At 36.5% G+C, this 22536-nt stretch overlaps 1 protein-coding gene across 2 annotated transcripts in view; it reads right to left on the bottom strand.

Annotated features, from left to right (window-relative positions):
• Positions 1-5796: 5796 nt before the first annotated feature.
• The window catches only part of LOC117987577 (uncharacterized), an 80339-nt gene continuing 63599 nt past the window's right edge, over positions 5797-22536 (bottom strand). For both annotated transcript variants that reach the window (XM_034974603.2, XM_069502691.1), the window contains exons 7-9: positions 20544-20636; positions 11030-11176; positions 5797-6535 (exon numbers count right to left, since the gene is read on the bottom strand). In XM_034974603.2, coding sequence (XP_034830494.1) covers positions 6012-6535; positions 11030-11176; positions 20544-20636 — 764 coding nt within the window. In that variant the 3' untranslated portion in view covers positions 5797-6011. The remainder of the gene's footprint in view (positions 6536-11029; positions 11177-20543; positions 20637-22536) is intronic.

Raw genomic sequence — 22536 nt, 5'->3', positions numbered from 1 at the left:
TCCAGCAAGACGCCTGAACGACCTTTGAGGTAGTTTAGACACCTGAATGGAAGCTTTTGAATATTTACAACACATTTTTTCAGAGGCTATGGCTATAGCCATAGATTAATTATTGGTCTAGCATTCGTAGCCACAATGCGAACTACGGACTATCTAACATAGATTATACTTGTGGCTTTTGTCGTTTCATAGAATTTTGTCCACGAATTTAGAAAAAAAAGAAAGCAATAAAAAATGAATCAAATTTAATTCATTTTTTATTTCTTGAGTAAATATATAATTTGAGATTCAATTCAACTTTATATGCGTAATAACATTATGATTCGAGCGATCTGTCGCAGTGCGTCGGTTTTTATATTTTTATTATATTTTTTCACTGCAGTGAAACAAACATTCTGAAACAATTCTGTTAAGAATTGGATTTTTTATTAAATCCATACATTTTACAGAGCTAACAGTTTTTTTTAAATTCCATACGAACGAGGTTAGAGATTTTTTGATAGCGGACTTTTTCTAAAATTGCGGGCATGCATGTAGGTCACCAATTTTCAGTTATTTACTTCCGGCCACGGACATCTGCAGTTTCAGAGGAAGCTTGGAACGATATTAGTTTACCTAGCTTGCCTCAAGGGACATTTTGGTTACCGGTTTAATCGGGGATTTTCAATTGTGTTCAAGTCTCTTTAGCAGGGTTTGTCCGTTTAGTTCCCTTTATCCAAAGATAAAGTTGTATATTAAGCCAAAGGAATTTCGTCAGATCAACAGTTTACAGAGTCAAAGTATATCTACTAATATTACAAAATATGCGAGTCTGTTTGTTTGTTAGTTTGTCTTACGCGACAAAGGAGCAACGAATGCGATGTGATTTTTGTATACTTAGTATTTTAAAGGACTTGGAGAGTGGTTCAGGTTACTTATTCTGGAAAATTAAACAGTTTTTACGAGTAAATATATTAAACTAGCTTATGCTCACGACTTCGTCCGCGTGAACTGCACAAATTTTAAACTTCTATTTCACCCCCTTAGGGGTTGAATTTTCAAAAATCCTTTCTTAGCGGATGCCTACATCATAATAGCTATCTGCATGCCAAATTTCAGGCCGATCCGTCCAGTAGTTTGAGCTGCGCGTTGATAGATCAGTCAGTCAGTCAGTCACCTTTTTCTATATAGACTACACCGATGAAGTTGTAGGCATCTAGTAGTGGGTATCAAAGGAGTGTTGTTTTTTAGGGTCGGGAGCTTTTTAAATAAAAGAACAAAGATCTGTCGTGCATTAATTTTAATGTAAATCGATGTACCACATAAAAATTTATCTGTACACTATCATTATTATTACTTATTAATAATATCTAAGAACCAATTTCTGAGGTCAGTCATTAAAAAAAAATAAAAATTATCTAACTACGTAGGTACCATTAGGTACATAATTAGTTCTGATATTTAATCCATTCGTTCATTAAAATTATGAAGCTGCTGCATACTATAATGATGAGCGAAGTTTAGTTTTAGTTTAATCTCTAAAGCTAACCACACGTACAGTAGTCGTCAGAAAATATTGTACATCGACCGTTAGAAAGAGTTTTCGGCTTCGTAGAGCGTTGTTGTCACTTGTCTCTGTAACTCATACTATGTAACGTTTTGTCGGTCTCAACGACAGAACCAACGCTCTACGAAACCGCTAGGTATCTCTTTCTAAAGGTCGATGTATAATATTTCCTGCCGGGTACTGTATGCAGTTTAAAAGTAGGTATAGTACCCGGCAGTTACATAGTCGCGTCTGACCTACGATGGGAGTGTGAGCTCGCGCAGGTAATATTGTTGCACTAGATAAAAATGGTTCAACCTGCTTAGCTGCACAGTTAACTCAGATAGATTTACTATACCAGGTAAAATATGTGAAATACACACCTGTGTTCTGGGCTTTTTGCAATATTTTTTTGACTAAATTGACACGGCTAAAAAAGCCGTCTTTTTGCGTTTTTTACAAATGAATGAAAATTATGACACTATTTTTATTTCTGAAAATAAGTTTATAAGTTTACAAGATCTTTTTTAACATAGAAATCGAGTGCGATGCACAAAACGTACAGTTCCTAGCAGGAAACCTTTGGAAAGAGATAGCGTTGCGTTAGCGAGATTTCGCTGTGCGTTGTCTCTGTCGTTGAGACCGACAAAATGTGAAATAGGTATGATAAATGCTTTACGAAGCCGAAATCCCTTTCTAAAGGTCGATGTACAATATTTTCTGCCGGCTTCTGTATGTACCTAAACTGCCCAACCATACAAAATATTTACAATAAGAAAATTTTGACAAAATGGAAATTATATTTTTCATTTCATCAGAGATAAAAAAAAATGTACATCCAATCAATTTCAATCAAAATAAAATTTTACTACAACAATGAATTCCTAGTTTTGACATTTCTTCTATGTACCCCTTCATAGAAAAAATTTCAAACAATTATTCCGATTAATATTCAAAATGATGATGTGAAATGTAAATAAAAAAACTCATACTAAGTAAGTAATAGTCATTGAAATAGTAGCTACAATAGAAATCTTTGACTAAACTGTATTACTTTACAAAGTCAAAACATTAATACCAATTTTTACTTTTACATAAGATTTATTTACAAGACCAGAGTTTACAATAAGAAAACCTAATCAGTTTATAACTTCTATAATATAATTAAATCATTTCGTTTTTTAAGGCCAAGTTTTAACAAGAAGGCAATCATTTAATCTCCAGAGCTTGTCTAGTTCATATTTCACTTACAATCCACGTGCAAAAATATCATATTGCCGAGTTATTTGGTAGAAAATTATTTTCGCATTTAAAGATTTCAAAGAATCTTAATTATGTTCTTTGAAAAACAGTCCCGTACTATTTTTTAGGGTTCCGTACCTCAAAAGGAAAAAAGGAACCTTTATAGGATCACTTTGTTGTCTGTCTGTTTGTCGTGTCTGTCAAGAAACCTACAGGGTACTTTGCGTTGACCTAGAATCATGAAATTTGGTAGGTAGGTCTTATAGTAGACACTAAGGGGAAAATCTGAGTTTTTGATTTATCGTGCAAAATGTCGAAAAAATACGCCTGTAGTACGGAACTATCTGTGCGCGAGTCTGACTCGCACTTGACCGGTTTTTTCACTTTAACATCGTCTTTATAGTAAGTGACGATGTAATCCATTACTATGAAAGCATTCTAGCCTAGAAGTGGTGTGACAGCAGTTTATTAAAGCCATAAGGCTAATCAGTTTCTACCTGGCAACGCTCCTGATATTGTCTTTGCTAACAAGCCACGGAAGAAGCCTCCAGAGACCAAGTCATCAAAATTGTAAAAGAAAATATATTTTTCAAAATTCTGGTGTGTCTGTTCCACGTCCGTGTCAAGTCCACTGCGTAACAGACATGTATTTACTACTGTCACATTATCTGGTACTTAATTTGAAATTTGAAATCAATATTATTTTATTATTAATCCGAACGTCAATCATTTTTGTAACGCCAGTATATTGTATTATCCAAAGAAAACAAATTGAGAATTTATTAGACTACACAAGCTCTAAAGTCAACAGAACGTTATAATATGCAATAGCTTTAAAATCTCACAAATATACCAACACTATGCTCACCTAAATTTTACATTCGTTAAATTATAAATTAGGTGGTGTTACGTAAAATTAATTCAACTAAGTATATTTATTTTTAAACATTTATAAATTATTTATTTTTCAAATTATCAACCTCTTTAAGTCTATCATTTTTAGAAAGATGCTGTGTATTTTATTCATATCCAAATCTTGTAACATGAATCGCTGCATATCTACATAGTATAAAATAAAGTCGCTTACCCCTGTCTGTATGTATGTATGAACGCGTAGATCTTTTAAAGTACGCAACGGATTTTAATGCGGTTTTCACCAATAGAAGGAGTGATTCAAGAAAAAGGTTAGTTTAATATTAGTTTGTGTTAATTTGATAAAATATGACGACATTTGAACAAAATGTCGAAATATCTACATTGCATCCATGCGAAGCCTGGGCGGGACGCTAGTATTAGTATGTGCCAATATTTCAACTGCCGACACATTACAAATTAGGTCTGGAGCTGAGTTAAACCAACTACATAAGTACAGACGTGCTGCCGGCTTAACCTGGAGTTTGCAGTGTGCACAGACAGTGTGTCTGTAAGTGAATGTTATTTTTAAGCAAGATAACAATCATGCCTTTAGAAAGAAAATGATGAGGTCTAGGATGAAGCACGGTAATGTTATCATACAGTATTGTAACTCGGCCGTATCTTTGAAATAAATACCTACAGCAGCGCGGTACGTAAACATGCGATAGGGCTGCCCGCCTTTCCAGGTAATTTAAAAAAGCTTATCTCTGGATGCGTTAATGAAGAATTCATGCAACCAAAAACAGCACAATATTTCTTACTCGTCATACTAAATATGTACTTGAACTTATTTTAGTGGAAAAATCGCGCGGTTATTAAAAAACAAAACACCATTCGTTTGTCACTGCGGCACAGTCGCGACTGGCAGTGTCCCGAGCACATCCCGAGATCGAGGCGCGTAGGTATAGCTCGCGTTTCGTCCGTTTGTATGAAGTTGGAGTACTGTATGATAATATTACATCACACATCCTCTTGCTATAATAATAATTAATTGATGTTTGTAGGTATATGATTGTAGGTGATTATGCACCACCTGATTTAAAATTATCATATCAAAAACAAATTCGAAGAAAATTTCACATAACATTATTTTACAACGATAAAATTATTATATATTGAAGATTGAAAAAAAAATCTTTCCAAATATTTTTACTGGCTAAAAGGCGTTTAATATCCGCTTCGAGAAAAAGTAATTCTGAGCAAAACTTTCGTTTCTCAAAAGTTGAATAAACGCAATATTTATTTAGCTGTCACAAACAGATCTTTTATAAAAGCTTTGGTATTTATTATAGGTATGTCGTATCTACTATAACTCCTATAATATTTTCATTTTATAAAATAACAATTTATTACTTTATTACTTTGATTCGAGGTAGATAATAAGTTAAAAAATCGGGATACAAAGATAATCGGGCATAATAGACCCGCTTTGCCAAAAATGGCGGACATGAACCAAAATGGTTTTAAATAAAAGATAATATTGTAACCTTTCTGTACATATGAATATTTGATTCAAAATCAATGGGGACAAAAAGTTATTAAAACATTGAAAGGAGTATAAATCAATACTTGGTTTTTCTTTCATGGCAAATTTTTCATGATTCCTATGACCTACAACAATGCGACTTATGTCAGTATAGATCAAAACCGTATTTAAATATAACGCGTAAAATTTAACGCCTCACCCGCCATTTTAACTATTTATGTACCTATGTCAAGTTTCATTTCAAACGTACGATTTTAGACCTTATTTTTAAGGTGAACCGTACTTTTGACATGACAGTTGACCCATAGAGTTAAAATGGCGCGTGAGGAGTCATTTTATATGGACTATAATACTGTTATTATAGGTACTGTTCATTTCGCTTATGTCCGCCGCCGCGGGTGTTGTTTCCACACTAAAGTGCCCGTTTACCTTTATTAAGTTGTTCGATTTTCCAAATAGGTTTTAGGATTGTCATGAAACCATAGTAACAAAGTTTTACTTTTTAAAGTTTAATTTTTAAATTTTACTGTATAAAAAAATAGCACCTACCATAGGGTAGGTGCTATTAATAATATCAGTTATTCTCCGAAGAGTTTTTATTGCAACGAATCGAGAGAAATAACAATAAAAAACATTCGACTTTTATTTCCCGGCTTCGAATAAAATACACAGCGCTTCCCCCGTCAATAGAATGAAAAAACAGATTGCAGTACAATAGGAAAGTTTCAATTAATATCACAGTTTCTGTATTTAAAAGTAGGACAACACATAGTTCCTTTCACTACGACGCAACTAGAAACAGTAAGTCCTCGATACGTCCGAGCACTGTCCACTGTCTTGTTGTCACCCGAAGTAGTATTGGGCGTTGGAATATCGATATAAACTCCTAGCATTAGGGTCCGATTCCGTTTGCATATGGATTCTAGGTAAGGTTTTAACCGCAACACCGCGTCCTAACGTACCGTGAGGCATAGTTCGCAGAGGCATTTCAACAGGGAATTCAGCCACCTGCCCGTACATGTTCGTGCTGACATGTGGATACGTATTAGGCACTGGTCGACCGACGTATCGATTGATTTTTGGGCTCAAGTTCGTTACCATACTTTGAATTTGCATTTCCTGCTTCAGGCTAGAGTCTACGGTGTCAACCGGTCCGGAGAGACTGGTGATGTTTATATCGTTATCGACTTCTGATATGCTGTCGTTGAAGCCATTAGGAATGTCCGTAGAGGCTGATACGTCTGGTCCTTTCGGTTGGTCGTCAGTGTGTTTGTGCAACAAACACTTTGTGACGCCGATTATGATGCACAGTACACAGAGACCAGCCGTCCCAGCGATGATGTAGACGTACATAATGTCGAATTGATCTGTTGACAAATAAAATAAGTACTGTCATTTTAATTTTTCAATACATTTACAAAACGAGCGCTATGGAAAAATGCGAAAACATAGTTTGGGCACTATTGTTTGTTGGGGTTTATATTCATTTGACACCGAATGGGACATCACTATTACCCATATTATAAATGCGAAAGTGTGTTTGTTTGTTGGTTTGTCCTTCAATCACGTCGCAACGGAGCAACAGATCGACATGATTTTTGCATGTATTATGATTATTTATGATATGATTGGATTGATTGGTATTGTAACTATACCCTTGAAAAAAAAAATGTCGATCCTTTGTCGATGCCTATGTCACTCTCCAGGTCTTTAACTGTTAAAGACCTGGAGAGTGACATAGGCATATTTTATTCCGGAAAGTCAAAGAGTTGCCACGGGAATTTTAAAAACCTAGATCCACGCGAACGAAGTCGCCGGCATCTGTTTGAATTTTTAAGATAAACAGCTACAACCTACTTGTTTTATGCAATTCGTCCCTAAATTGAATCGTTCCTGTTCAGCAAGCTAGATTTATTCTATGAAGAATATATTAATTGTGGCAGATTATTATTCATCACTTGCTGATGCCCATGACTTCGTACGCGTGGATTTCAGTTTTTAAAAATCCCGTGGGAACTTCTTAATTTTCCGGGATAAAAAGTTGTCTATGTCACTCTTCAGGTCTCTAACTATACCCATGCAAAAAATCACGTCAATCCGTTGCTCCGTTGCGACGCGATTGAAGGACAAACCAACAAACAAACACACTTTCACATATTTTATAATATGGGTACTGATTTTCTTTTATGTGAGAGCAGTTCACAGGTTTTTAAATTACATCTAACTGAATACTAAAATGAAATGTAATGTAACCAATGCTAGAGTAAAATAAAGTTTTCTCTACTTGAAAGAAATAGTAGGATAATCCTTAATTTTATTATAACATCCTATTTTCCCCTCTAACTGAGCGATAAGATTGTATCAGTGGGTCCGATGAGAGGCTAATACCCGATATTCGAATCTATTTCTATTTCATCTAGGAATTTAATCCACCCTTTCTGCTAAGTTAGTTATTACGCTTCAGTTCCTTTACCTATTATGTGAGGCCTGAGTGTAACTTGTCAAGTTAAAAAATTTCTAAGGCTTCTTTTAGGGCTTATGAAGCACCTAAGAAAGCATTTTACAAAATTCTACCTTAAAGAGGAGGAAGATTGAATAAAAGTAACTAGGTATAAAAGCTGTAGGTACGTATCTCGTCCATAATGGCATAAGGTTCCATACCATTTGATAAAAACTCTTATGATCGGACTGAGTGATTAAGTTACTTTACTCTTCTCGGTCTAACGATCGATACTCACCTGGACTGGAAGAGCCATGTTCACAACCTAAGCGTTAAGCTTTCGCGATTTGTATATGCTCTCAGCATACTGAAAGCAAATACAAATTACGAAACTGCTCTTTCCGCGTACTATGCATACGCATATTCTTGGATCCGATATGGGATAATCCTCTGGGGGGAGAGTACCAACGCACAGGATATCTTCATCCTGCAGAAAAAATGTATCCGTATCCTAGTCAACATAAAACCACGCGAAAGCTGTAGACCGCACTTCCTAAACAAAAAAATTCTAACCGTACCCTCAATATATATAATGGAGACGGCTATGTTTGTCAGAAAGCATAACAGTTTATACAAAACTACCGAAAACACAAAGAAACACGGAAGAAGCACACGTTTGCAAAATAAACTAGTATACCCCACCTATAAATTACAAATCTCTAGTCGCGGCCCGTTATACAGAACAACTCACATATATAACAAAATTCCTAAATATATTACAGACGAAAATAACGATAGGACCTTTAAGCGTAAACTCAAACAATGGCTCATACAGAATAGTTTCTATGAGATAGACGAATTACTGCAAAACTAATCATACCTACCTATTTAATACATGACCTCAATTGCACGACCGACACTATATTTGCATATCCTATTTGTATGTTTAGACTTTAGACCAAAGAATTTTTAAATACCTACTAATACTTATGTAAGTTATAAGAATTATTACTTCTAAATCCATGCTTCAGACTATGTTGTACTTACTATAACCTGTTAATTTAAGTTTAATATGACATTCTTACTGATAATCGAAACTATTTTATATTAACATACTTGTACCTACTTAATATTACTAAATTATTAACAAAGAAGAAACTAATTGACATTATAACAAACTTAATTAATTAGTGCGATCAATAAATAAAAATAATTTCGATTCAAATGAATGCCCTATATAATTACATGATAAAATCTATTATAAAATAATGTAACACGTAGTTTGCATGTAATTGTATAATAATTATATATTTAGCATGTATGTATTGTTAATGTACCTAACTTTGCAATGCCCTAACGGGGCTTCATGTAACCATGAAAGCAAATGAATAAATAAATCATAAATAAATAAGTGAGGCCTTTTACAGGCGGGATTTTTTTTCAATCTAATCGCAAACAAGAAATTGTATGCGGACAAAATTCCAAAATTCCTCAGTGCTTGGTCGCTAACTATGCGCCTCATAAGAAAGCTCAGCGTCACTCAGCGGGCGATGGAGAGAGCTATGCTTGGAGTTTCTCTACAACCTACGTGATCGAATCAGAAAAGGAGATCCGTAGGAGAACTAGAGAAACCGACATAGCTTAACGGGTTGCGAAGCTGAATGGCGACCTCGCACCGGAATGATAATGATGCGGACAAAGTCGCCGGCAACTGCAAGTTTTATTAAAAATAACCTCGTCCTATATAGTTACTTGGAATATTTAAAACAAAGCCGTCCGTCCGAGTTTTGGTTACGAAAGCTTTATGTGCCGTAAACCAAAATTACCGACCGTGTTTTGCGGCTTTATAGGGGTAAACACTGCCTCCTCGTGGACACGTGACGCGAGGGTATACACATAGTGGGTTCGGCATTGAATTGGATATGTTACGCTTAAAGATCGAAAACTGTAAGACCTATATTCGCAAATCACTGTGCCACTTAGGCGTCATGGCTTTTCTTTATTGCCAAAATACGTTGTGGTCGTATACCATGATAGCCACGACCCAAATTTCGCTACGTGATCTTTTTGTGAAGTTACATGGGATCACATGGGAGCACGAAAAATTTTTTGCGCAAATATGCTTGGTCTTCAGTGGTGAATTTTAAAAAAGATTTAATTACAGTACGCGGCCGAAAGTAATGTACATCGGCCTTTAGAATGACATTTCGGTTTTGTAGAGCGCACACCGTGGGGGACTCGTCATAAGCCTTGTTTTTTGAATAAAAAGTCAGTTAGTTTACTAAGTAAGTATTAGTTACTATGCCAGACCACCGACCGAGAAAAATACTCAGTTTCAGACAATTTTTCGCCCATCCATAGATATTAGTATGTCAATTTAACGCCGAGGGGTCAATCGCACAGATAAATTATGAAACCCGGACCGGTCCGGGACGTCGAGCGGAATTTTTCAGGGGATGCCTGAAAAACAGCGCTGAGGTAGTGTACCCACATACACTACTACAGCATTACGCTGAGGCAATTCCCTTTTTTGGGACAGCTATGCGCCACAGACACGCATTCGGGTTTATGTCAGACATTTATTTTATTTTATTTTAGATTAATTTTACTGTAATTCCATGCAATTCGGCTGGGAAAATCGCCGCCTCTATACACGTACAGTCGTACACTATCTATAGGAGCTAAGTAAGTGCGATTGTTTTCTCGGTTGAAATGCATGGAAAGCCGTACGTATTAGTTAAGTATTTGTGATCTTTTTGTCTTCATGCTCTGTTTTTTGTTGTGTTTTTTTTGTTTTGTTTATGTACGTTTGTCTGGTGTTGTTCTGTTTTGTACTGTGCGCTATGGTCCCAAATAAAAGGTTATTTATTTATTTATTTATTTATTTGTCTCTGTCACTCATACCTATATGACGTTTTGTCGGTCTCAACGACAGTGACAACGCTTTACAAATCTGCTATCTGCTTCTAAAGGTCGATGTACATTACTTTCTGCCGCGTACTGTATGTTGAATGATCTCTACATAGTATAAAATAAAGTCGCTTCCCGCGTCTGTATGTATGTATGTATGTATGTATGAACGCGTAGATCTTTTAAACTACGCAACGGATTTTAATGCGGTTTTCACCAATAGATAGAGTGATTCAAGAGGAAAGTTTATAGCTATAGATTAATTCTCAAAAAATTAGAGATCCCTAGGGAAATTGAAATAATTTGAATTAGGTCGGAAAAAATCCTCTCATTTGAGAGTTTCCGAGGCAAAACACCTCAATGACATCACATAAGTATCTACATTGCACCCATACGAAGCCGGGGCGGGTCGCTAGTTTTTATATAAACTAGGGTTAGATCCACTGTACTGGGATTAGAGTTCTTTACAGTACGCAGCCGTAGGTAAGTATGAACTTATAGTAAAGTATACCTTCATTAGGAACATGCTGTCTCGGTGGTGTAGGTGAGGCTTCCTCTCTGGTGATGTTGGTGACTACCGAAGGTCGCTGTGGTGGTACAGCGGCGACAGCGGGCGCGGGTGGTGCTGACTCGCCCCACCACCGATCATTGGTCTCATCTGGAACAAACATTTAAATAAAGCAATGTCCTTTTTAAGGTTCCGTACCTCAAAAGGAAAAACGGAATCCTTATAGGATCACTTCGTTGTCTGTCTGTCTGTCAAGAAACCTACAGAGTACTTCCCTTTGACCTAGAATCATGAAATTTGGCCAGTAGGTAGGTCTTATAGCTGACATTCGGGAAGAAATCTGAAAACCGTGAATTTGTGGTTACATCACACAAATAAAATTAAATTGTGGTCATGAACTAATAATTAGTATTTTCAATTTTCGAAGTAAGATAATGTACCAAGTGGGTTATCATATGAAAGGGCTTTACTTGTAAATTATTCTAAAACAGATTTTATTTATTTTTATGCACAATAGTTTTTAATTTATCGGGCCAAATTGTGGAAAAAATACGACTGCAGTACAGAACCCTCGGTGCACGAGTCTGACTCGCACTTGGCCGGTTTTATTTTTTCATGTAGGGTAGGTATGTATTACTTATGATATTATGTCAAGATTACCACCGGTTTGGAAAGCAGATTTTACTGAGAAGGGCCAGCAAGAAACTCAGTAGGTACCTAGTTGCTCTTTTTTTAGTTAGTCCTAAATTTCCGTGCATCGTTCAACATATAGGTTTTATTTTTATATTATATTTTATTTTATATTCAATATATAGGTCTCCACGTCATGTGCACGCTACTCCGTATCGAGTCGTACCAGTCTCTCCAAGTCCGTCCCACTATCTTGACCATGTTGTCGCCAATTATTATTATTAACTCTCATTGAAATTAGTATTACTCAGGTTGAGTTCTCTATATATAGAGTCGGATTCTCCCAATTGTGAGGTACGTGGTAAAGTAGATGATGTCTCACACTAATTACTGTTGTTCGAATGTGTTCGCAATCACAATTTGAGAGAAACATTAACGTGTGAGTTAAATTTAAATTTTATGAATATTGATATTTTAAACTGTATTTTAAACAAACCTTTGAGTATTTCGACAATGAAAGTGTATGAATTTGTTAGTGATTCTCTCAAATTGTTATAGTTTTAGATTTGACTATAGTTTGTTTTTAGTTTAGCTTGTGACGATGGGGCTGCCATATAGGTCAGCTATAAAAGCCCCTTAAAATCAGATAAAAAAGAGATCTATAGAGCAAACTTCGATTTGCTCAGATTTAAAACACTGTTAAAAAAACTTAAACTAGAACTATAAATAAACACAAGTTTTAAAACTCGTGTTTATTTCATTATAATAAAACTTTGTAGATTTTTCATAACCAACGGATTTCCCAACATAATACCCGAGCGGAAAGACAAAATTGTTAGGTAAAAATACATCGGTACGCCTAGTATAAGATTTTACGTCTCACCAAACGTTGCTAGAATTCGAGAATCGAAACACAATACCGTCAAAGTAAAATGAACTTAAAGAGCCTTGACTTGAAGTCAAAAATTCAATGCCACTGATTTTAATTTCGCAACGTTTCCGCTGGGAGCGCTGGCTGTAGATGTGTAGACAAAATTGAGCTTTAAAACAAGGCAGTTAAGATCCAGTTTACTATAATGCGGAAGGTTTTCGACACTCGAATACTATCAACGTTGGTGAGACATAAAATCTCGTACTAAGCGTCCAGTAATAGATTACCGCAACGAAAGCTCCTCGCCAGTCGCCTTCAAAGGGGACTTAATCCGTTTTTACACGGGGAAAGTAAAGAAACCGACTTCTGCAAACAAGTCCCCAGCAAATTGCACGAGTCCAGATTAAGATGGGATTAAGTAAATTCGATAGACCGTATCCGACTGTAATGCTTTAATAATGGGCATTAGGTATTACCTCATTTGTAAGTATTAGGTACGTTTATTGCAATCTGCTTTTAATAGTACCTTGTTGTTGCGAAGGTAGTATTCCATTTTTAACTTATTTTGGTCAGTCTGTCATACCTTGGTTTCGTTACTGTAGGCCTCAGAATAAGGACTGTAAGAAGTAGCCCTATTGTGACACTTACTGTTAGAGCGAGATAGCTAAATGCATTTAAGTTCTTGTTAGAACGTGACAAACTGATTATGTTTTGTCCTTATCACCGTGGCCACTTTTTTTTGTTTGCCAAAATGTATTTGTACGTGAGTATTTGGCAAACAACGTGAAGTGTAGAAGGAATGACATTTCACAAGTAAGAAAATTTGCTTGAACGAGAGGGACTGAGGGGGCCACGCTAGTTGCAAATCTGGACATAATATCTGTGTTGCAAATTGCAATCTGCTTTTGATAGTACCTTGTTGTTGCGTAGGTATTCCATTTTTAACTTACTTTGGTCACAGTCTGTCATACCTTGGTTTCGTTACTGTAGGCCGTAGATCCGTACATCATGGAAATTCTCATTTCGAAACGAACGTAAAATAGAACGAAAACATTTCACAAATAAGTACCTCTGCTTGAGCGAGAGGGACTACAGGAGCCACGCTAGTTGCATATCTGTAGGTATATATCTGTGGCTGAAAGGTACTATTAAGACGTAGTCTGTGGTAAAAAAGCCTTATGATTTTATTTCATATCATGATTTGATATAAGTACCAAATGGTATGGGTATCTCCATACCATTTGGCAGCTTTACTGGAAGAGCTTCTCTCAAAACTCAGTATAATTCATATAACAATAATAAGAAAATAACAATATTATATTATTTCAACATGATATTATACTTTTGGAAAAACAAAATATTTTTCAACCTCAACACTCCAACCGAACCGTTAAGCGAACCGAAATCTAAAGAAATGTTTTCTTTTCAGTCAGATCTCAAAAAAACGTAAAAGAAATCTAGTATTCTATATTAACAAAAACAATAACTTTCTTTTATTTTTTAACGGTATTTTTCATTGGCAAAGATCGAACTATACCGACTTATTGTTAGCCAGCTGTTATTATGTAACTAGAGGAGTATAGGACGGAATATTTTAACAACGGAGTAACAAAAGAAAACTGAGAAAAATAAGTTTCAAAGTGAATTTTCTTATTTTTTCTTGAAGGAAATCCGAGTGTTGAAGAAAGTTATTTTGAGTTCACGTAAGCGGATCGTATGCCCTATTTAGTCTAGGTATACGGTCTCTGTAAATACTAGCTGCAAAGTTTTGACGACCTCCCTGGCGCAGCGGTAAGCGCTGTGGTCTTATTAGCGGGAGGTCCCGGGTTCGATTGCTGGATTGGATTTTATAATTTCTAAATTTCTGGTCTGGTTTGGTGGGAGGCTTCGGCCGTGGCTGGTTACCACGCTACTCTACTTGCAAAGCCGTGAAACCAAAGGGGCATGGTTTTAATAAAAACTGAGAAACCCCTTCCAGGTTAGCCCGCTTCCATCATAGACTACATCATCACCTACCACCAAGTGAGATTGCTGTCATGAGCTAACTTGTACCTATCTGAATAAAAAAAGAAAAACCAGCCAGGTGCGAGTCAGACTCGAGCATCGAGGGTTCCGTACTACAGTCGCATTTTTTCGACGTTTTGTACTTGATAAATGAAAAACTATTACGCAGAAAAATAAATAAAAATCTGTTTTAGAATGTAAAAGTAACACCCTTTCATATTCCCCACTTGGTATAGTAAGTAATCTTTCTTTGAAAGTTTAAAATACTGATTGTTTGTTCATGAACAATTTTTAATTTTTTTTGTTATGTGACCACAAATTCACGGTTTTCAGATTTTTACACTAACGTGTGCTAGAAGACCAGCCTATGTACGTGCCGAATTTCATGATTCTAGCTCAACGGTAAGTACCCTATAGGTTTCTTGGCACACAGACAGACAGACAATGAAGTGATCCTATAAGGGTTCCTTTTTTCCTTTTGCGGTACGGAACCCTAAAAATAAGATGTTCTAAAATGGTTACTGCGGTGTTTAAATTTTCTAAACATACAAACAAGGAACACAAAATAAATCACGAAAACACACATTTTAAATAGTTTTATCATCCGATAAAATAACAACATTCGACTAAAACAGATCGTAAACTACGTAGGCTTACCCAAAAAATCTTTATAGCTCAGCTTATGTTATAAAATATCTCTACGTCTATTTATGTGCGAGGCTCAATATCGGAAGATTAAACGCTTAAGTTTTATCTCATAATGATCCCTTATTGGTTTAAAAATATTACCAAGCTCGCCCACTGTGATGTTTCCAAGCCTCATCAGAGTTTAAGCCCGCTCTACACTTGCGCCATGACAGCTCGCACATGACACGAAACAATATTGCAGTTCACGACAGTTAGGGAACTTCTAAAAACCGGCCAAGTGCGAGTCAGACTCGCGCATCGAGGGTTCAGTCGTATTTTTTCGACATTTTGCACGATAAATCAAAAACTATAAAATCTGTTTTAGAATTTACAGGTAAATCCCTTTCATATGATACCCTACTTGGTATAGTTATCTTACTCTGAAAGTTGAAAATACGAATTATTTCTTAATGAACGCCTTTTAATTTTTTTTTCTGAATTAACCGCAACTTCACGTTTCATTGTTCCGCAAATGCGGGCATCATGTATTATAATATACGATTACATAATAATATTATGATAGGATAGACAACCATTTTCTTTTATTAATGTTAGGTTAGGTAAGGATAATATTTATAACTTTCAAGGATTTACAATGTAATTTTGTCTCGATAATAAAAGATTTTCCGAGGGTAGGATTATCTAACAATGCTATTCACTAAATGAACATCCTCGCCTTTGCAGCGACGAGTCCAATATGTTAGAAAGAGACATGGTAGCCTGAAAGAAAGCTCGGATTTTAAACTTATGCTATAAAGAGAATTATGCTTGGAGTTCTCTACGAAGTGGCGATGGATAAGGGACATAAGCTCAGAAGATCGATACATAAGGTCCTGGAATGGACGCACCAAAAGTTGACACCCTACCAATAGGTAGGCAGAATTCATCAGTCATAGGCTCTCTGGCCACAAGCGGTAAATAAAACTGTCGCGCGTCGATAGAAGAAATCCGCAGAAAGACACCTACGTCTAGCAGATGAGCTTGCTGGATAAAAAAGGATTTCGATGGCGGTTTCCACGGCGAATTCGACGACGAAGTTTTAGAGAATAATCCTCAGTTCTGGGAACGTTCAAACGAGTACGTATCGTTATTATATTTTACTTTTACTGTAATGTTAGGTAATAATCTGGCATCTTTGGCGACGACGTTATGATCACGATAATTTTCTCTTTATATTTGAAATAAGCTACTCTTATTCTCAACGAAATTAAAGGAAACATTCTAGACATATTTACAAAACTATCATAACGATTTTATGATAATTATATACTAACCTTGGATATACTTAATATTCCTTTTATCCATACTAATATTATAAATGCGAAAGTCTGTCTGTCTGTCTGACTGCTAGCTTTTCACGGCTCAACCGTTCAACCGATTTTGACGAAATTTGGTACAGTGATAGCTTGCATCCCGGGGAAGGACATAGGACATACTTTTTATCCCGGAAATTTGAAGAGTTCCCAAAGAATTTTTAAAAACCTAAATCCACGCGGACGAAGTCGCGGGCATCATCTAGTAAATAATATTCCTGAAATTTCGTAGGGACATTTTATTTGAACGGCAACGCTTGTTTGGTACAGCCACTTCCGCCCAGACTTCCGCTGTTGAAAGCGTTTGATATAAAGCTACTTGGTTAAATACACTCTAAAATGTACATACGTGTCGTTAAAACTGCATTTCAACTTGTAGTAGCTCTTGTAGGGTTAACACACACTAGCAGAATCAAGGCGCGGCGTTTTTCTCGGTAAAAAGTCAAACTAAGCTTTATTTACTTTGGCATAAAGGCGCTGGCGCGCGGCAAGACCAGTCACGTACAAGCGCAGCGAGCGGCCTCCGTGTTTTGTTCTCAGTACCTACACCAATTCCAAATGGGTATGTCAAAGTAGAGAACGCGGCAGTAAGTAATGTGCATCGTTCTTAAGAATGACATTTCGCCTTTGTAGAACGTCTCTGTCACTCATACCTATATGACGTTTTGTCGGTCTCAGCGACAGGGACAATGCTCTACAAATCTGCTATCTATCTAAAGGTCGATGTACACTGTCTGTTGCGTACTGTATACAAAGTTTAGTTTAAGTTGTTATCAAAAAAGACTCGCCTTTACTGTACTGCACCTACTCCTCCCCGTTTGTTTGCGTTGGCCCTTAAATCCACTTGCTGGTTACAAAAATGAAAAATCGAATGAATGACAAACGTTCCGTGTAAAAATGTGTGGAATTTCAAATTGTTTTAGAATAAATATATTTAGACCTACTTGATTAGGTAGGCATCTGTGGCGTGCAGGTTATAGAGGCATAAATGCACTGCTTACCCGAGTTGTAATAGCTCAATGCATATTTTCATTATGACCTGCCAGTAAACCTATTCTACCTATAATGCCTACCCTAGCTTCAAACCCTGTGCACGCCACTGGTAGGCATCCCCTACCGGTTACAAAAAATGATAAAGACTCAGTTAAAACATGGTGTAGAATGTCATTTTGTGCTCTAAATACTTTTTATATTCGCTCGTGACATGAAAAACATTAGTAGGGTACATAAATTGTCACTTTGATTTTGTATCCCAAAAATGTTGGATGCATTTATGTCACCGTTCTAAGTAACTCTATTAAAATTGCACTGAGTGTAATTAGGAGAGAGTAGGTATTTATGGCATGAATAGGTATATGCAGGCGTCCTCATATCTCTTTCATAGGGATCATGAGAGCTTAGAAGCGTAAATTGTTAAGCTGGGGTTAATTATGAACTGTGGCTCAGAATAATAGGAATGTCATCTCTTAGCCCCAAGAGTAGGTAAATGCAGATTATATCTGTTGACGCTCCTTCTTCACGACTTCGTTGACGCGCGGTAAAAAAATTGCCCAAGCTGTATTAGACTAAAAATTCCTTAGTCTTCTTCTTCTATATATAAAATTCAAAGTCCTGACTGACTGATCTATCAAAGCACTGCTCAAACTACTGGATGGGTTGGGCTGGCATTTGGCATGCAGATAGCTATTATGACATAGGCATCTGCTAAGAAACGATATGAATGAAATAGGGGTTTGAAATTTGTGAAGTCCACGCGGACGAAGTCGCGAGCATAAGCTAGTATGTAATAAGTTAGTAATTCGTAGATGTATGGTTCATGATAAACGTTTCGCATCCTTTGTTTGCGAGGTTGTTTTATGAAGTTAGCGAACTGCTAACCTCATAAAGTTAGATGACAAGACTGCATTTTATGTTAATTTTATGTATTAGTCTGAATACAAATTGTAAAGTTATATTAAAGCGAAACATAAGTTTAATGTTTAAATTGTGATTCAAGGATGATTACACCAGTCACCGCTCGCTAGCAAACCTTTAGAATAGAAATGGAAAGATTTTATAGATATTTATAGACAGACAGACAGACAGTCAACAAAGTGATCCTATAAGGGTTCCAATTTTTCTTTTGAGGTACGGAAACCTAATAAAAAAGAAGACCAACAAAGACAGAAGAACAAGAGCGACTGACATAGCTCAAAGGATTAGCGAGCTGAAGTGGCAATGGGCAGGTCATGTCTTCGCAGAACCAACGGCGGATGGGGCAGACCTGTTCTGGAGTGCCGCGTACCGGTAAGCGCAGTGTGGGACGACTGCCCGCTGCCCGCCCGCTGGACCAATAACCTGAAGAAGATGGCGGGGAGCGGATGGATGAGGAAGGCAGAGGACCGTGTTTGGTGGCGCGCTCTTGGAAAGGCCTATGTCCAGAAGTGGACGCATACAGGCTGATGGATTGGATTGAATTGGCATAATAATAATAGTATAGCAAATATTTCAGTCATGTGCACTGACGAGTTCGTTCGAGTAGGATGCATCTTCTTAAAATGAAAAACTAAAAATTACAAGTATAAAATTTGCGCTATAAAATTACCAAGCCTCAGCTAAAACAGTGGCATAAATAATAATAAGAAGAAAATAAGCTAACCTATATTTCGAATTTTTAATGAAACTTCCTTCTCAGTTAGGGTTACCAATAGTACTATTTTTCCAAAGACACTTGCTGGTTTTACGGAGTAAGATATACTAGATCTAGGTTTTACAGCATTTTTCTACAATGCTCGATATGTTACTAAATTATTACTAACTAGATGATGCCCGAGACTTCATCCACGTGGATTTAGGATTTTAACAATCCCGTGGGAACTCTTTGTGCTTTTCCGGGCTAAAAGGTAGGTAGGTAGGTTTGCATAATTCTACTACTGGATTCCACATACTTGCTAGTTTAAATGAAATATTGACAAATAAAAACGCCAAATTAATCGTGGTATGTACCCGTTATCTACATTAAGATAATGTGAGTCATAATGTAAAATGCCTTACATACTTTAAAAAGTCCCGATTTTAATCACTTAAAGATGGCGCCCCTACATTATGTGAGCTTAAATAATATGATGTTGAGAGCAAAATTTCACCTCTCAGAAATATTTCATTCCGCTTCAACGTACAAGCTCTGGGTAAAATTTCCAGAAAGTAAAATTGGAAATGAGGGGGTAATTAAGGGATGTATATATCGTGACCTCATATTTCTTTCATAAAGATCATGAGAGCTTAGGAGGGTAATATTGTACTGGGGGTAATTATTATGAACACTGTGTAAAAGCGACAAACAAGAGAGAAAAAGGAATTTTATTACGGTCGAAATAACTCCGCATATTATGTACTAGCTTATGCTCGCGACTTCGTCCGCGTGGACTACACATTATTTCAAACCCCTATTTCACCCCCTTAGGGGTTAAATTTTCAAAAATCCTTTCTTAGCGGACGCCTACGTCATAATAGCTATCTGCATGCCAAATCCGAATCCCGATCCGTCTAGTAATTTGAGCTGTGCGTTGATAGATCAGTCAGTCAGTCAATCAGTCGGTTAGTCACCTTTTCCTTTTATATATTTAGATTACTAGTTTATGCTCATGACATCGTCTAAAAATAAAAATAAAAATCTTTTTTATTCGTATAAACTTTTACAAGTACTTACGAATAGTCTACTTACGTCTGCGTGGACTACACAAATTTCAAACCTCTATTTCACCCCTTTAGGGGTTGAATGTTCAAAATCCTTTCTTAGCGGATGCCTACATCACAAATCGGTGCAAGAAAGTACGTGGCAAAAAATTTACACTACTCTAACGAATACTTTCTTATTGGTTTGGTCGTAGAAACATCTTTCTAAGCCAATGATTTTTGGTAAAGGCAGTTTGTAAGTTAGTAACTAAGTAACATTTAAGGATTCGAAGGAGCTATTAACAGCCTTCTTCTTTTATAGATAAGTATTCTGAGTATAAATTCAAAAGTCACTTACCAACATCTTCGTGTTCGAGATCGGATGCATCGTGAGCGACTTCGTCCTCTTCTGGAGCGCTCTCATACCGCTCCTTCAAGACCGTCCGAGGCACTGCAAGATAATCACCACTTTAACAGAAGAGCCATAAGATAACAAGTCCCGTGACAGTTCCAAGTGGCAAAAATGGGTAAACTCGATGCTTTATTACGGGCAACGTAAAACGGGACGTTAATTTTAGATTTTAGGGAGATTTAGAATTTGGAGAGCTTTCAAAAGTGAAAAAGATTATTCAGTGCGTACGTGACTTGATCGGGATTGTGTTTTTTGTGTGTGGTGCTATTTTAATTGCTCATAAAATGCCTTAGGCTTATTCTACCCAATCTATACAGGTTAATTAAATTGAAGGGTCTGATTGTATGTCTGTGATTTTTAAATATGGACTGGACAAAAGTGGTTTACCCACTTTCATCCAGTCCATTTGTTCGAGGGGGTTTTCAGACCCTACAGAGGGATTGCATAAAATACATAAAAGTAACGTTTCTGTTACGAACTGCCAATGCATGGAATGCTCTTCCAGCGTCCGTTTCCTGCCTTACCTATCTAAATATTCAAGGCAAGAGTAAATAGGCATTTTCTAGGCAGGTGCTTTCTAACTTAGACATCATCATTGCTTTCCATTAAAGCATGATTGTCATCAAGCACAAGCATATTACAATGAAAAAATATATAGAAGACACAATAAATAAAAACTTGTGCTTACAGAGATACTTAAATATAATATTATTATTTTAATAAAGCTTTATTTACATGTCGGATGTAAACAATATTAAGCCTCAGGGAAAACCTCAACCAATGAAACACTCATCTTTTGTTGCGTTGATATTTATACACAGGTTTCACAAAATAATTTCCCAACAGACAAATTTCCATATTCTGTTTTTATCTTCTTATTTTGATTTTCAAAGAATCCCTACATATCCAACACCCGATTCGTAAGAGGAAAGTACTAAAGGGTAGCTAAGCTCTTTGTTTTCTTAAGACGGGTCCCGATTTTAAAGGATTTTTATGACAGAAAAAAATTGGGCTTGTAATCTTTACGCGCGGATAAAGTAAAACTAAACTCAAACGGGATTCCATTTTATAGAACTGAGTCGGGAAAAAGATTTTTTTTATAATTAAGTAGTATGTAAAAAAATAGTTTTTAAACTATGGCACTTGGTACCACCTTGATAAAAGATGGTGGCCAAAAACAGCTGATCTGTTTGGCAGCCTATTTTAACGTATGAACGTTAGATACTCCCGCCTAAAAAAACTGAGTTTCTTTCAAGCAATCGCTCAAGTTGCGTCCAAGGAAGTTTTAAGTTTGTACAGGATCCTTTTGACGTTTAATCTTTGTATCCTCAAAATGATCCTGTACAAACTTATAACTAAGCTCGCTTCGGCTTCATTTGAATGGTATTTCGGAAAATCCTTTCTCAGTAGAGTTATGATCATAAATAGAGAAAACCTACGAGTACCTACATGCAAAATTTCAAGTTTCTAGACTCCGCAATATTTTATTTTGGCAGTTAGACTGAAATTCTCGAATTATTTCATTCAAGCTGACGCGCCAAAAACTTTTTACAAAGCAAATGAAGCACCAACTTTGAACAAAATTAGCATTATAAGCACCGATAGAAGGGCTATTTCAAACAAAAATCGTGTTTTATGAAGCTATCAAAATTAGTTTGATACTAGACTTAACTGGTTTGTAATGAGTGCGGCCGGCAAAAATTTTTGTTCGGGCTTTGGAATGTGCGCATTACTACTCAGAGGTCATCATCATCCTGATTATCATAATCAACCTATCGCCAGCTCACTACAGAGCCGGCGATGGGTTGATCATGGTTTTGGCCATAGTCTACCACGTGCGGCCATGTGCGGATTGGTAGACATCACACACCTTTGAGAACATTAAGGAGAACTGTCAGGCATGCAGGTTTCCTCACGATGTTTTCCTTCACCGTTAAAG

Source organism: Maniola hyperantus, chromosome 13 (genome assembly GCF_902806685.2).
Source record: "Maniola hyperantus chromosome 13, iAphHyp1.2, whole genome shotgun sequence".
In the NCBI taxonomy this organism is placed as follows: Eukaryota; Metazoa; Arthropoda; class Insecta; order Lepidoptera; family Nymphalidae; genus Maniola; species Maniola hyperantus.
The sequence above is the reverse complement of the archived record's forward strand: the minus strand, read 5'-3'. Positions and strand labels throughout refer to the sequence as shown.